Raw genomic sequence first — 14,062 nt, 5'->3', positions numbered from 1 at the left:
GCGCGCAATCTTAGACTTCTTCTATGCGAGTTGGCTCTCGAGTAACGGCTTTGGGTCTCTCTTACTCAAAACCTAAGTGATTACCAACTCCTCTCCCAGCGAATCTGACATTAGTTCTAACAGGAATCTGGTTTTAGAAATAGATAAAAAGTACCCTTATCGAGCGGAATAAGATTTTGTCTTCATTTATTGCGCGTCTAGCAGGTTCTGTCTGTGTGGGCTCATGTTCTCCCTCTGACAAAACCAATAAAATTAACAATGTGGACTGTTTGGAAAATAAGATGTGGAAGTATATTTCGGAACCAATCACCAAATCCCCAAAATGTGGTATTAAGAATAAAAAAAATTTGGTGCAACTTATTCCAAGATCTCAACCGGTGCCGAACTCACCGAGGGTCAGGGTTACAAAAAGTGGAAGCCTCCTGATCTAAGCTATATAAAGATCAATTTTGACCTATCTTGCGAGATAGAGTCACAAACATCGGAAATTGGACTAATAACTAGAGATTCTTTGAATAATTTTATTGCAGGAAAAGTTATTCTCTCACTTAGTCGACCAGTAGATGAAGGGGAAGCCATGTCGACGCTTCATGCAGTTCGATGGCCCATGGAAAGCAGCTACAGGAAGGTGATAATTGAAGGTGACTCGAAAGGGTGATTGACATAATGAATGGGAAAAAATCAAACCCTATTAAGATAATTTGGTCACTTCGACTAATCACAACTCTATTAAGATAATCTCACATAGGTCGTGGAAGGGACAGGGAGTGTGTTAATAAGTGTGAGAGAAATCTTACCTCTTAAGTTAGTTTTTGGGGTGAGATCGAGAGTCCCACCAACACGGGTATCAGAGCCATGACTACGCGTGTGTTACAGAAAGAACCATTGTTTAAATTTGTTTATCCATTTCCTATGAATTCCACCTTATGACACTCAACCTAAAGGCGCCTCCCTTAACAGCTAAAGGCGCCCTCTATGACAATGTGGGTGGTTTATGTGGAAAAGGCGCGCCCTTCAAAAGTAAAATCGCCCCCATCTCTAATTTCCAGCTTACTCTTTCGTCCAAAATGATTCTGTTTTGTAGTAATCACCCCATCTCTTCAACTTCACCATGGATTTCCTCCATTAAAACTACCTTCACCCCTTTTCTCCCTCATCCCCAAAACCTCTACTTTGGGTCTTCACTTCACTTCAATTTCAAAACCCAACTTCTCACTACTTCAATTCTTCCTCAAATCCCTCCTCCTCTCAGAGTTTCTTCCATTACCTCAACATCAGAAATTGCAGTGCAAAAAGCTCCCTCTCTCCAGGAAATCTGTCAAGGGCATGTCCCTGATCATATCCTTCAAAGGTAACTTCATTTACCCTTTTCTGGGTATACCCATTTTCTTATTTTTATTGTGTTTGCCTAATTTTGCTCTATCTTTTCTCCTGACTGAAGTTCTCATTTTGGGGTTGCTAGGTTTTGATGTTGTTAAATGTTTCCTGGGTTTTAGCTTCTTAGATTGATTAACTTTTCTATAGTGCTAACAGTGATTATGTATTTGAGATTATTCATAATAGAATGTGCCCAAACTGGTGTTATTGTACAAAATTAGTAAAGGAATTGTTATAAAGATTACTTAATTAGTCATGTATTTGAAGATTGCTTGCATTAACAATATTAGTAGAAGTATAAGTTTTCATTGAATTTCTTACAAGAAATGGCTATATTGTTACTATTATAATGCAGGGCTAAGGCAATCGGATTTGTTGAACCAACAGATGTGCAAAGACAATCTTTACCAACTCTATTATTGGGACGCGATTGCATACTTCATGCTCAGGTTAGTTTATGTATTTAGAAGTTGTACCCAGATGCTTAAATCGGGTAAACTTCTTGGATTACTTTCTTATCCTTGCCTTATCTTGATAACATAGAGAGTCTGTACTTATAAGTTGTAAATAGTGTCTTATATGATTGTAATGTGTTGTTTCTTTCATCCTCTAGACAGGTTCCGGGAAGACCCTGGCATACTTACTGTTAATATTTTCAGTTATCAATGTTCAAAAATCTGCTGTTCAAGCCCTAGTTGTCGTGCCAACAAGGGAACTCGGCATGCAGGTGAGGACGATATATATATATATATGTTGCAGATCTACAGAATTATCTCTTTAATCATATTTCTTATCGAAACTTTGGCTAGGTAACAAAAGTTGCTAGGATGTTGGCTGCAAATCCTACCGAACAGGAATCAGAGCGTAAGAGTTGTACTGTCATGGCTCTTTTAGATGGGGGGATGTTGAAAAGGCACAAGAGTTGGTTAAAGGTGTTTTTCCGCCTCTTATATTCGTAGTTGCTTTCTTAGGGTTGTTCATGCATATTTCTGCTCCATAATTACAAGTCCGGGGACTTGGGGATTTTGACTTGTCCTTTTTGGATGCAATTTCTTACATGCTGTATTCGTTTTTTTAGGCAGAACCTCCTACTATTGTGGTTGCAACCATGGGCAGTCTGTGTCAAATGCTCGACAAGCAGATTTTAAAGCTTGAAGCAATGAGAGTCCTGGTAGTAGACGAGGTAATTGTGATTTCCACTTATTGTTTCAAGTTCTTTGTTATTCTCGGTGTAAATCAGTAATCATCTCCCTCGTCACCTCGTGTTTTGGGTGAACTACTGATAGAATGTTTTTCTGTCTGGGTAGGTTGATTTCATGCTCAATTCATCAAAACAAGTGTCTTCTGTTCGGAAGCTTTTAACCACTTATTCATCAATCAATAGCCGTCAAACTGTTTTTGCTAGTGCTTCTCTTCCTCAGCATAGACATTTTGTCCGTGATTGTATACAGCAGAAATGGACCAAGGTTGGTTTGCTGATTGATATATTTGGTTTCTCTACATCTTTCAGTAGGTTTCTGAATAGTCTAAGAGCTTGTCAATGACTTGTATTCTCATTGCTTTATTCGACAGAATGATGTGGTTCATGTCCATGTGAATCCGATTAACCCCATGCCTTCACGCTTCCATCACAAATTCGTGGTGAGACACTTGTTAACTTGAAACTCCCAGCTTTCTTCCCAATGCTTTCATTTGCTAGACAAATTTGTAATTTGTCTTCGAAGTATTTTGATGACTGAAATCTTCAACTAAACACTTTCCGTGATAATTCTTTGTCACACTATAGGTATGTGATAAAAGTGAAAGGCTGGAGGTCTTATTAACCTTGCTACAGACTGATGCACCTAAAACAGGCATCATTTTTGTTGGTGAGCAGGTACTGTAATCTTATTTTACTTTTTGGATGTCTAAAAACTGAAATTACCGGCGTTTGAGATGCTTCATAAGATTTAGGATGTATCCAATATGATCATTCGTGCTTACTGATGGGAATGTATGTATGCAGTCTGAGAAATCAAAGAAGGCTGGAAATGCTCCATCAACAACTAGTGTCATTGAATTCTTGATAGCTTCGTATGGTAATTCCTTAGAGATCCTTCTTCTTGAAGAGGACATGAATTTCAATTCAAGAGCAGCTTCACTATCGGTAAGTAAACCTCGATTCATCAGGATCGAACTGATTAATGAAGTAATGTTTTCTCAAATCCGAAAGAGTGGAGTAACAGTTATAAATAATATGAGTTCAGTGTCTTCTATGAAGAGTTTTTGTTTTCTTTTCGGTCTGGTTATCCGTGGTGATTGAACTCGTGGATATTTTCTTAATTGTAATTCTGTGAGTTTCGTCTGATCTATAAAACTTCTTGAAATATAGGAACTGAGGCAAGGTGGAGATTGTCTTTTGGTGTCAACAGATATAGCAGCAAGAGGTGTTGATTTGCCAGAGACGACTCATATATACAACTTCGATCTTCCAAGATCCGCTGTAGATTATCTCCATCGCGCAGGAAGGACGGGTAGGAAACCATTTTCCGAAGAAAAATGTACTGTCACCAATATAATAGCAGCTGAAGAGCGATTTGTTTTGCAGAGATATGAAAATGAGCTTAAGTTTAAGTGTGATGAACTATCTTTTTAAACAAGGAGCTCATTAATTATATGACTTTGTTATACCCTAGTCGATCTATTTTGCTCATCAATCTTTTTATACTCGCTAAAGAGATAGATTTCATTGAATAAATACTGTTCGAATAAGAGATGAAATAATTTCTTTGAATGAACCAAGATAAAATAACCCAACTATAGGCAATTCAGTATCACGACGACTGTCAATTTATACAAGTTCGGCACACAATATTTCAGATCCCACACTTATGATGACTACCTAAATTTCCAACATACAACTCCAATCTGGAATTTCGATTGGAAACTTATGACGAAAGGCGGAACTTCAAAATAACATATCAGCAGCATTGCTATTCACCATCTCTTTCAAGTCCTCTTCTGACAATAGGGTCTTCTTGCCTTCCGTCCCCGCTTTATCATATGGTTGAGCCATTTTCCTCATAAACTGCATCAAAATTGAAATTAACATTAACGACCAGTGGTGGATGCATACGAGAGCCCTAATCCATAAGAAGCACCAATAATATACCTCTCTAGCTATATGTAATGCCATATCAGTGCTGAGGTTTAGATGTGCATCTCGTAAATGTGACAGTATCCACCCAGGTAATTTAGAGCGCTTATCATGTCTGCTATACCTGCACGAGATATCCATCAGATGCCAATAATCCACCAGACGAGAAAAGAACAACTTTCATATGTAGTGAATCATGAAGGCTTCATGATTCACGATTCATGATTCGATGTACGCTCATTTTATACTGTACTGAAAGCATTTGGTACAGGAAGACCTGATTATAGCTGTGACAAGCCACTAACAACTAGAGGCATAAACAAACAGTATTTACCTTTTATCAGCAAAAATCATCATCCCGTAATCTGCTTTTGAACGAATAACTCGACCAACACACTGAGCTGCTTGTCTCTGCAAACCATAGGTAAATATCAGTGAACTTCATTATCTTGCCAAGAAGGTGAGGAACAACCAAATGTTAAAAATGTTATATTTTTTCCATTCAATATAAGGTCATTAAAGAAATACCAAGGCATCAAATGTCAAGAAGTCGCCTTCTTTTATCTGGAAAGTGTCTCGTAAGTACTCCAAGCGTGCAAGCAGTATTCTGCACAAACGAAATCAAGACTAGTTGTGTGAGGACATAAGTAAATCAAGGAGCTATTTCTCATCTCTTTTCTCTATATGCTCGTGCACTAAGATTATAAATAAGGAACTGTGAAATTGCATTCTTTTTTCTTTATAATAAAAATTATTCATTCATGTTACAAATAATAAAATAGAAGCATATCGAATAGACAAATAGTAAAAGAAAGTAGGAACCAAAGAAGTAAATATTGTGTCTACATTCTCCTTTATAAGAATGAAAATCTGGATGATTGAAGTGCACTCCACCTGCTCAGTGTGTATTGGAAAGGAACTCCATACATGATTACAAGCCTTCCATAATGTCGATCAAAATCTATGCCTTCTGCTACTTTTCCCCTGAAAAACAAAAAAAAAAAACCGTCTACGGTCACCTTACCGACACTGGCCTGTATAATTCTTTTCCTTCTAACTTGGTAAGTGCCAAGTGAACTCCATTATTATGAAGCTATTTGCTCACTGAAAAAAACATTGATACCAAAAGGGATTGCAATTCTGCAGTATGGGGAAAAGAATACCTGGCAACAGAAAAAAATACGGCACCTCGCCCGCAATCACAAGCCTTCCGATAGTTATCCAGAGCTAGAGTAGTTTCGACGACATCCTGTGTCTCAATAAATACTAGCTTATGCTGCATTATATCCTGTAATATAGATAGAAGCCAAAATTTATCATGTGCAGAAGAAAACGATTATATTTCCAAAGAAAACCAACTGCAACTCCACATGTAGTATATATTAAGACCTATCAGCCATAAGGTATCTAGGTAGAGTTTCTACTTGTATTCCAAGCATACAATTGAAGTTCCAATTGGATTTCACTGCAGATTTCGGGAAATGCGAAAAATCATGACTATTCATTGGAGTGATCAAACTATGATAGTCTTCGACGAGAAGAAAAAGAACTTTTATTGAAATTTGACTAATACCTGTAAGATTCCCATCTCATTCCAACTATTGACAATCCCATCCATATATGAGTAACTGACAAAGAAACAGACAACCCCATCTGGAACAACAGAAACCATCTCGAGCAAGAGTTTTCCATAGTTCCTTACTACTCCTGGATCACTCCTCATATCGAATTTCGTACTAACTGGAAGCTGGTCACTGAAATCACACCATGAGTGTCACTGTGTTGTAAAACGTAAGTCGAAACATAGTCTACTTTTAAACTACGAACCCAATGTATGAAAGTGTAGAACGAACCTTCCACGAGTAAGAACCATTGGACAGATGCAATCCCTTGTCAAAGACATTGTAAAGCTTCGGCTAATTACTGGATTGAAATTGAGAAGACGGGGATATAGATCGATTGGACTTAAAGTTCCAGATGTTATTACAACTGACTGAAACCGATCAAATACGGGCTTTATGGCAAGAGAGGCATCATGACAGCTAAGCTGAATCAACACAACAATGACCACTAAGTAAATACCAACAACGGGTATATTTTTTTTAAATAACAACGGGTATATAAAAATAAGCTACAAAATCGAAATACCAACTTATTTGGCAACAAAGAGGGTTTCCCTTGGCAAAAGTAACACTTTCAAAATACCAACAGGCTGAAACATTACCTGCAATACGGGATCTGGTATATGTGGCATTCTCTCGTCAACAGGTTCGATGATAATCGAAAACCCACGGGTGTAAGTCCCCACAAGTGTAGCAAAATCACATATCGTCTGGATATGTGAGAATTCATCCGTGTCAGTGATTTCTAGAGTCAACATGAGAGAATGTAGCCTATCATAACAAAACCTCAACATCTTCTGGTCAATCCCTGTCTGGGCATTAATTGAAGCGACAAAAGAGACGGGTCCCTCTTTCTCAAAATTTTCAGTTTGAAGACGCCCCTTCAAATACTGTAACAGTCTCCGCAACACTGAAAGAAAATGTTCAGCACGCCGAATATTTCCTGGTACAGCCTCCTTCAAAATATCATTAGGCAAAGCAGGATTGGCGAGCCATGCATCTGTAACTGAAAAAAAGAACACAGGATTGAATTCAACATAGAGATCGCCTAAAAGAAGCACATTATTGATCAACCAAAGTACCAAACTCATTTGTCCCACTTACGAGCTAGGTTCCCTCTCTGCGCTAAACCTTCCACAAGCCTATTGTATTCCGCGCGTAATCTGTTGGCATCAGTGGCCTTGAACCTTCCTACCATGACATATTACGGAAAAATTATGACCATATTTTGGTCAAGAAGAAACACCATAAGTACATAACAAATACTTCTACTGCTCCAAATTATCTAATGCGTGCAGCGAACCAAATAGTTCACCATACAATGGAGTACAAACCCTTGCCTAATCCTCAGATTTTCGTTTCCATTATAAAGGTTGAATTTTTTTAAAAAGATTAAAGTTGCCATTAAAGGTAGGATGAAACATATATTCTATGAGAGTTGAGCGAAATGTGACACATATCAACTACATATATCAAATGAAAACAGATAAATTAATCGCAAACAAACCTATCGATCTCCTGAGCCATTTTCGAAAGATTCCTCGTCGCCCCGTCAAGTGTCTGTTGTCTAACACTAACACTAAGTGCTTCGATACAGACATTATCGATATTATGAGCTTCATCAAACACAACAACACATTCTCTCTGCATCTCTTTAGATATAATCCCAGCCACTTTAGGATCAAGCAAATATTGATAACTATAAACAACCACATTAGCAAATTGAACCATATGTCTTGCCAAAAAATAAGGACACCATCCTTTTTTCTTCCCAAACACTCTCAAATCCTGTAAAGTATAAACCCCAGAAGGCAAAACAGCATCTGACCCAGCTTTCTCATAATCCTCAAAAAAAGAACAAGTGGGTGTATTAGGGTTTTCAACAGCTAATGCTCTAACCCAACTAGCAGTAAGTTTACGACAAGCAGAATCAACAGAATCCCTCGAATTAGTCGAAATTACATTAGGGTTTATGCATAAATTCTTACGAGAAGACAAACCCAGAGCCATAATTCCATGAGAAGGTCCAAGATGACTAAGTTGGTAATCATGGAGGAGTCGAAGTTCAGCTAGGGTTTTTTCCATTTCGTGAACAGTACGAGTACAATAAAGAAGTTTAGGTGGGTTAGTAGGTTTAGAGAGAGAATAACTAGTGATTAGAGAGAGAAGAGCAATGGTTTTACCAGTACCAGTAGGCATTTCTAATAGACAATGACCTTTAGCATCAAGAGCTCGTTTAAGTTCAACCATATATGCATATTGCTCTGGGTAGATCTTATCATAAGGGAAGTAAACTGTTACATCTTCTATCTGAAACTTCATGATCTGAATATGAATCTGAATTTCAAGTAGTAATTAAATTAGATACCTTTTTTTCTCTACTAGATTTGTCTTTCAGAGGTTTCTTTCTTTCTTGAAGAAGATGAAGGGAAGAAACAAGAAGAAGAAGTATTTGTAGTATACAGATAAATGGGCCTGCCTATTTGAAGCCCAGTACAGCCCAGATGTGGTGGACCATTTGAAAGCTTTAGGCACCACTTATTTCATTTGCTAAAAGGATTATTATCCTAAGTCCCATTATATGAAATCTGACTCAAAATTTGAATTGAATTGAGGGCATACTTCAGACAGTTTGATTTTGTAGGAATCGTGTTAGGTGACAGGTTTGGATGGTCGATTTGACGAGTCAATTTCAAAGAAAAAACTTGGATAACACCTCACCAAATTCTGTACGTATACTAAACATAACCCGCGCCTTCTGGCACGGCAAAATGTAGCCACTATCAAGATTATGAAAGGAAAGAAAAACGATACATTATGAATTTCACATTTTACATGAACAATAAACAACTCCATATTGAATAATATTAAAATATCGAGATCCATAATACCATATAATGATTCAAGAAATAAGACATTGTAACTCATACTAAACCCCCATTTGATTTTGAAATATGGTTCTCTGTTTTGCAGTTTTAATTTTTTTTTTATAGAGATTATAATAAAAACAACTTAGCAAAAACACCATCACGAAAACCTTACTGACCAAGGATGAGATCTCCTCCTTCCAACTTATAAAAAATTGTTTTTGGTATCGAGCTCACCTTGTTGAAGGGTTTTTTTAGCTTGTCAAATAAGGGTGAGCAAATATAGATAAATTGTTTTAGGTGATGTTTGTTTTTTTTTTTGTATGTCTGAATCTGAATTGGCTGAACTGAATTGGCTGAATTTGAATTAGTTGAATTATTTTTTGAGTTAGATGCTTGTTTTTTGAATCTGAACTTTTAAGTCTGAGTTAACTATTTTACATTTATATCCCTATTTAATATTTTTCCCAAACAAACCTAATCCTAAAAAGGCCTTTTACAAAACCCTATATATTTTCTCTCTATAATAAATAGAAAAGTAAAACCCCAGACATCTCTCTGCCTCCATCTCTCCGCCTCCCTCTCTCAGCCTCCCTCTCACTCCCCCGGCCAGATCTCTCTCCGACGAAACCTACTCGGCCGGATCTCTCGGTTCCTCTCTCTAGCAGATCGAACCTAGTAGTGTGCTTTAGTTTTGGTTTATTTTGTGGTGTCGGTTGGTTTTTTGGTTGTAGGGATTCTCTGTTTCTTGTGGTGGTGGTTCTCAGATTCTGGTGTTGGTGGTGGTTCTCGGGTTTTGGTGGTAGAGGTGTTGGTTCTCGGTTTTTTGTGGCGTTGGTTGTCGGTTTTTGGTGGTGTCTGTAGTTGTCGGTTTTTGGTGGTGGTTGTAGTTGTCGGTTTTTGGTGGTGGTTGTGGTTGTCGGTTTTTTGGTGGTGGTGGTTTTTGGTGGTGGTCGTTTGAATCTGTGGAGGTGATAGTGGTCTGACTTGTACCTGTGTTGGTGATAATGGTCTGACTTGCACCTGTTGTGGTGGTGGTTTGATTTGTACATATATTGGTCTGCTTGGTGGTGGTGGTGGTGGTGGTGGTCTGATTGGTGGTGGTGATGATCGGATTGGTGGTGGTGGTGGTGGTCCAATTGGTGGTGGTGGTGGTCTAATTGGTGGTGGTGGTGGTCCAATTGGTGGTGGTGGTGGTCTAATTGGTGGTGGTGGTGGTGGTGGTGGTGGTCTAATTGGTGGTGGTGGTCTAATTGGTGGTCTAATTGGTGATGTCTGATTGTGCTAAATAATTTATTTGACTGAGAATATTTTTAATTATGGGGTATAAATGACATTTAACATGTTTCAGCCATTGGACTCTTGTTTTCAGACTTGTTTTGAAGTCTGAAATATGTGGGCTCTTTTTCAGCCAATTCAGACTTCGACCAAAATCAGCTCGATTTTCAGATTTTATCAAATTAAAAAACAAACATCTGAAACCTGAATTAGATTCCAATTCAGATTTCAGATCTGAAAAAATGAAAAAACAAATAGCACCTTAGTAAAACTAGCTAGCCCCCACTGACTTGGCTCTTTGATCATCAATATGGAGAATGCACTTCTACAGTAAACCATATGAAAACATAACCAATGATGATCCTAACCAAAGATCAGATGATTCAGGTTTGAAAATGGTTAATAGATCAAGTAAATAGAATATCAATATGAAAACATCGATCAAAATTTATGAGAAGCAACGACGTTCTGATTTAAATTTGTGGTATGTACAATAAATAGTGTTACTTCCGCATTTGCTATGAAGGAATCTCTAGTTATCAGAGCTTCTCAGACTGCACGAGGAGACATCTATGTGGCAATTACTCATGAATTTTGTGTCATTTTCTGTCAAAATATTCGTCTGACAAGAGGAACCTAAAGATTTTAAATTCTCTATTTAAGAGAGGCCACAAACTCCTAATGAAACAAAATTTCAAAACGCGAGTGAGTTTTGGGAATTCCAAAAATCCTATTATATTTAAGATTGTTTAGGGGGCTCGGTCAATTGTTTTGGAATTTAAAGAATCATATCAAATTTGATATTCATTAATTAGAGACCTACAAGGGATGGGTAGTTTGAGAGTTTAAAGAATCATATGAAATTTGATACGTTCACTTGGTTGTCCTAATCAACATCTGAGCACTTGTGGAAGTGTAGATACGAGGTGAAGTTGGAAGGTCAAATACAAAGTGCCATCTTCTAATCCAATTGACATTTTTTTTCTCCTTTTTTGTCCTAGTCACAACCAAGTTGTTTTGTTATATAGATTCAGTCATCTTCATGTTTACTTCACTAAAAGAGTAAATTAACCAAAAATTGTGTGCAAGTAAAAGGATCATTAGCTAATTATTATTATTAATGGAAATAATTACATAAACTGATTATTAATTGGAAATGAAGTTTAATAGACTAAAGGACTTAGGTATTTAAACTTTAATAACTCCATTCTTTTGGAAGAAATATGTCGGGCGAAGAGTTACACTCTTGTGAGGAGGCAATGCAACGGGTTGTTGTTACATTTTCAGAAATGAAATCATTTCCATCTCTATCTTTGACAAAAACTTGATTCTCAGTATTATTGTCAATATTTGAATCTGCAAATTTCACAAGGAAATGTTGTTAATATATAATTAGTATTTCAAATTAACTTTTAAATAAGATCGAAGACGTGCACACATCTATCCATGAAAAAATACAGGGAAATTAGATTGAAGGGCTAACCTCGTCGACGTCGAGGAGTGAGTGGTGAACCCAATTCATGTACATTGAGGTTCAAGGCATGAACTACTCGAGAAGGTACAAGCACCGTGCATGCTACAAAAGACACTACCAATGATTAGACACCATCATTCATACAAGACCCTAACTTTTTTAACAACACAATTTATTTCTTACACTATGGTTACACTAAGGGCCCTAATGAGTAATGAGTCTCTTTTTTGTAGTGAGTTAAACTATATATTACTAAGAAATAATCAATGTGAAATTGAATATGCGAAATAATTACCAGGTTTCTTTGTTGGTTGCAAATTGTTACCGGTCTTTCGTGGAAGGAAAAATCCAGTTCCGCATTGTTTCTTGTTTGAATCTAGAAATATAGCTTGCATTCCTTGTCCAACAGATGATATTGGACTTCCATAATATCTCAATCTTTGTCTTTGTTGTTGTTGTTGATATAATATTGTCGAATGGGTCTTTGAGAAACAATTTTGATGCTAAAACACAAAAAGAAGTAGTGAGATTATAATCTAAATGTTCATTTTGAGTGGACAAAATATATTTTCGATTTTTCTCAACGTCTATATAATTGAAAAACCAAGTGGAAAGGAATTTTACTTTTCGATATGGTACTAAAGGATTTTGTTCTGGACAAGAAGTTTTATGTCTTCGATAATGATGATGTTGACGATGATTATTAGTCTCCAAAGATTCCTGCAAATCCCATATAGAATATAATCAAAATATAACTCGATCGACATATTTAAACAAAAGTGTCATATATCTTGGACAAAATATTTTTATTCGAGTATTGGTTAAAATAGTAATTAGAAAGGCATCGATACATCGACATGATGTGTAAGCACGACGAGTTACTAGTTTACTACTGCTCTAAAGCCCATTTGAATATCATGGACAAATTAGAGTAGACTAATTTCATATTATAGTAGGAAATAAAACCCCATTTGAGGAGGAAGATAATAATCATGGATTAATTGAGGGATAAATAGATTGTGGGGGTCAAAGAAAATTAAATGAATAAGATACCTTTAATTCAAAGGCTTCATCAAGAACATGTGAAGGAAGCCACACCCTTCCTTCTTCAAACCCTATATAATCTCCTTCTCCTTCTACCATAGATGAAAACTCCATCTCCATTCACAGAGTTAGAGAGAAAAAAAGATATCTAGAGAGAGATTTGGTGCTGTGTTCTTGAATGATATGTGAGAGGGGTGTTGAGCCTTTTAACTTATAACTTCCAACTTGAAACCTAATTAGTACTTATTATATGAACGTGGGCAAATTAAGTAGAGAAGGAAGAAAGATTATTAACTCCATTAAATTAAATTAATATAAAATATGGGTTAGAATATGAAATTGGGATTACTCATTATGTTAATTACACACAAACCTAGCTTGGTTTGTTGTAATAGAGTTCAAAAGGAATGGGTATAATTGTAATATAGATGGGGAAAGAAAGAATTAAGGAGAGGTGGATTGGGTTGGGTTGAGTTCGGTAAACCCCTCTCTTCCAATTGCGCGCTTAATTTGGTGTTGCAGTTACCCTAAATCATATGCTTACTCCTCATCAATCATACCCTCTCTCTCTCTCTTTCTCTCTCTACATTCTCCCACTCCACAAACTAGAGAGAGAGAGAAAGGACATAAAAAATGTAGAGAGATTTGTTTACTGAATTTTACTACTTGTTTCTTTTTTCTTAACTACTATACCTAACTCTTAACATATTACTAGTATTTTCTTCTTTAAATAGGGTTTGTCAACCTTTTGAAATTCAGCATAAAATTAGGACCCACCTTGAAATCTATGTTTTATAAGGAAAATAGAAAGAATATTAGTAAGTTGATCATTTAATATGGACTTGGGTAATTGATAATTTGTAACTAGAAATTTATCCGGTGGAGGCTTCCATTAACTAAAAGTGAATAAATGAATTTGTAGAGAAACCTAAATAGGTCATTTTTAGGGTCTCCATGATAGACTTTGGGCCAAAAAAAAAGGGCATATCTTAGTGTTAGCTTGGGTTCTTGAGCGAGATACCGTTCTACAACGACCGTCCGAACTTCGTGTAATTTTAACATTGACAACTTTTTGATTTGACAGTTTTACATTCTTTTCTTTATTTTTTGCTGCATCAATTTATTCTACATATTTGTCAAAGTCCGCAAGTCAATTTAAAAGCTTAATATTTGATATAAGTAAATATTTATTAAAATTTATCCAAAACTTAATCATAATATGTCAAAAACCTTGGTCAGGAAGATACGGACTATGTAATAACAC

At 36.5% G+C, this 14,062-nt stretch overlaps 3 protein-coding genes across 4 annotated transcripts; 1 reads left to right on the top strand and 2 right to left on the bottom strand.

The window, feature by feature from the left end:
• Positions 1-834: 834 nt before the first annotated feature.
• On the top strand, positions 835-4,051 carry LOC147551204 (P-loop containing nucleoside triphosphate hydrolases superfamily protein). 2 transcript variants are annotated; one of them, XM_086672028.1, is made up of 10 exons: positions 835-1,351; positions 1,733-1,826; positions 1,991-2,104; positions 2,187-2,309; positions 2,456-2,560; positions 2,685-2,843; positions 2,950-3,018; positions 3,164-3,253; positions 3,383-3,523; positions 3,749-4,051. In XM_086672028.1, exons 1-10 carry the CDS (start codon positions 927-929, stop codon positions 4,010-4,012), a joined length of 1,584 nt encoding a protein of 527 aa, XP_086528154.1. In that variant the 5' UTR covers positions 835-926; the 3' UTR covers positions 4,013-4,051. The 2 variants fall into 2 exon arrangements, with proteins under 2 accessions (XP_086528154.1, XP_086528155.1); XM_086672029.1 differs by having other exon boundaries at positions 1,070-1,351; positions 1,995-2,104.
• A 24-nt stretch (positions 4,052-4,075) lies between these two features.
• UVH6 (RAD3-like DNA-binding helicase protein) lies at positions 4,076-8,591 on the bottom strand. The gene is made up of 11 exons (XM_086672027.1): positions 7,643-8,591; positions 7,240-7,322; positions 6,738-7,141; positions 6,367-6,560; positions 6,087-6,267; positions 5,677-5,801; positions 5,408-5,497; positions 5,042-5,120; positions 4,848-4,924; positions 4,529-4,637; positions 4,076-4,444 (listed from the first exon to the last, which is right to left on the bottom strand). The coding sequence occupies exons 1-11, from the start codon at positions 8,455-8,457 to the stop codon at positions 4,325-4,327; spliced, it is 2,277 nt and encodes a 758-aa protein (XP_086528153.1). The 5' UTR covers positions 8,458-8,591; the 3' UTR covers positions 4,076-4,324.
• A 2,772-nt stretch (positions 8,592-11,363) lies between these two features.
• Positions 11,364-13,060, bottom strand: LOC147551202 (uncharacterized). Its single transcript, XM_086670534.1, has 5 exons — positions 12,808-13,060; positions 12,379-12,474; positions 12,050-12,257; positions 11,764-11,856; positions 11,364-11,636 (listed from the first exon to the last, which is right to left on the bottom strand). Exons 1-5 carry the CDS (start codon positions 12,916-12,918, stop codon positions 11,476-11,478), a joined length of 669 nt encoding a protein of 222 aa, XP_086526660.1. The 5' UTR covers positions 12,919-13,060; the 3' UTR covers positions 11,364-11,475.
• Positions 13,061-14,062: the final 1,002 nt, after the last annotated feature.

Source organism: Eschscholzia californica, unplaced genomic scaffold, assembly GCF_041429995.1.
Source record: "Eschscholzia californica isolate CP2 unplaced genomic scaffold, dmEscCali1.0.p SCAF_3, whole genome shotgun sequence".
Taxonomy (NCBI): domain Eukaryota; kingdom Viridiplantae; phylum Streptophyta; class Magnoliopsida; order Ranunculales; family Papaveraceae; genus Eschscholzia; species Eschscholzia californica.
This window is presented reverse-complemented; position numbering and strand designations above follow the sequence as displayed.